The 840-nt window shown below is 34.0% G+C and overlaps 1 protein-coding gene across 1 annotated transcript in view; it reads left to right on the forward strand.

The window, feature by feature from the left end:
• LOC125602872 (protein Ycf2-like) overlaps window positions 1-375 on the forward strand; it is a 5,235-nt gene extending 4,860 nt beyond the window's left edge. The window contains exon 1 of the mRNA XM_048774245.1: window positions 1-375. This exon is cut by the window's left edge and continues 4,860 nt beyond it. Coding sequence (XP_048630202.1) covers window positions 1-167 — 167 coding nt within the window. The 3' untranslated portion in view covers window positions 168-375.
• The last annotated feature ends 465 nt before the right edge of the window (window positions 376-840 follow it).

Here is an 840-nt window from a genome sequence, read left to right on the forward strand (position 1 = left end):
AAGTAGTGTTCGATCGATTATGTATTAATCAATATTCGATTGATTGGTCTGAGGTTATTGATAAAAAAGATTTGTCTAAGTCACTTCGTTTCTTTTGTCCAAGTTACTTCGTTTTTTGTCCAAGTTACTTCTCTTTTTGTCTAACTCACTTCCTTTTTTCTTTGTGAGTTTCGAGAATATCCCCATTCATAGGTCTGAGATCCACATCTATGAATTGAAAGGTCCGAACGATCAACCCTGCAATCAGTTGTTAGAATCAATAGGTCTTCAAATCGTTCATTTTAAAAAATTGAAACCCTTTTTATTGGATGATCATAATACTTCTCAAAAATCGAAATTCTTGATCAATGGAGGAACAATATCACCATTTTTGTTCAATAAGATACCAAAGTGGATGATTGACTCATTCCATACTAGAAAGAATCGCAGGAAATCTTTTGATAACACGGATTCCTATTTCTCAATCGTATCCCACGATCAAGACAATTGGCTGAATCCCGTGAAACCATTTCAGAGAAGTTCATTGATATCTTCTTTTTCTAAAGCAAATCGACTTCGATTCTTGAATAATCCACATCACTTCTGCTTCTATTGTAACAAAAGATTCCCTTTTTATGTGGAAAAGGCCCGTCTCAATAATTCTGATTTTACGTATGGACAATTCCTCACTATCTTGTTCATTCACAACAAAATATTTTCTTCGTGTGGTGGTAAAAAAAAACATGCTTTTTTGGAGAGAGATACTATTTCACCTTCGTCAATCGAGTCACAGGTATCTAACATATTCATATCTAACGATTTTCCACAAAGTGGTGACGAAAGGTATAACTTGTACAAATC

Source organism: Brassica napus, unplaced genomic scaffold (assembly GCF_020379485.1).
Source record: "Brassica napus cultivar Da-Ae unplaced genomic scaffold, Da-Ae ScsIHWf_3019;HRSCAF=3806, whole genome shotgun sequence".
NCBI lineage: Eukaryota > Viridiplantae > Streptophyta > Magnoliopsida > Brassicales > Brassicaceae > Brassica > Brassica napus.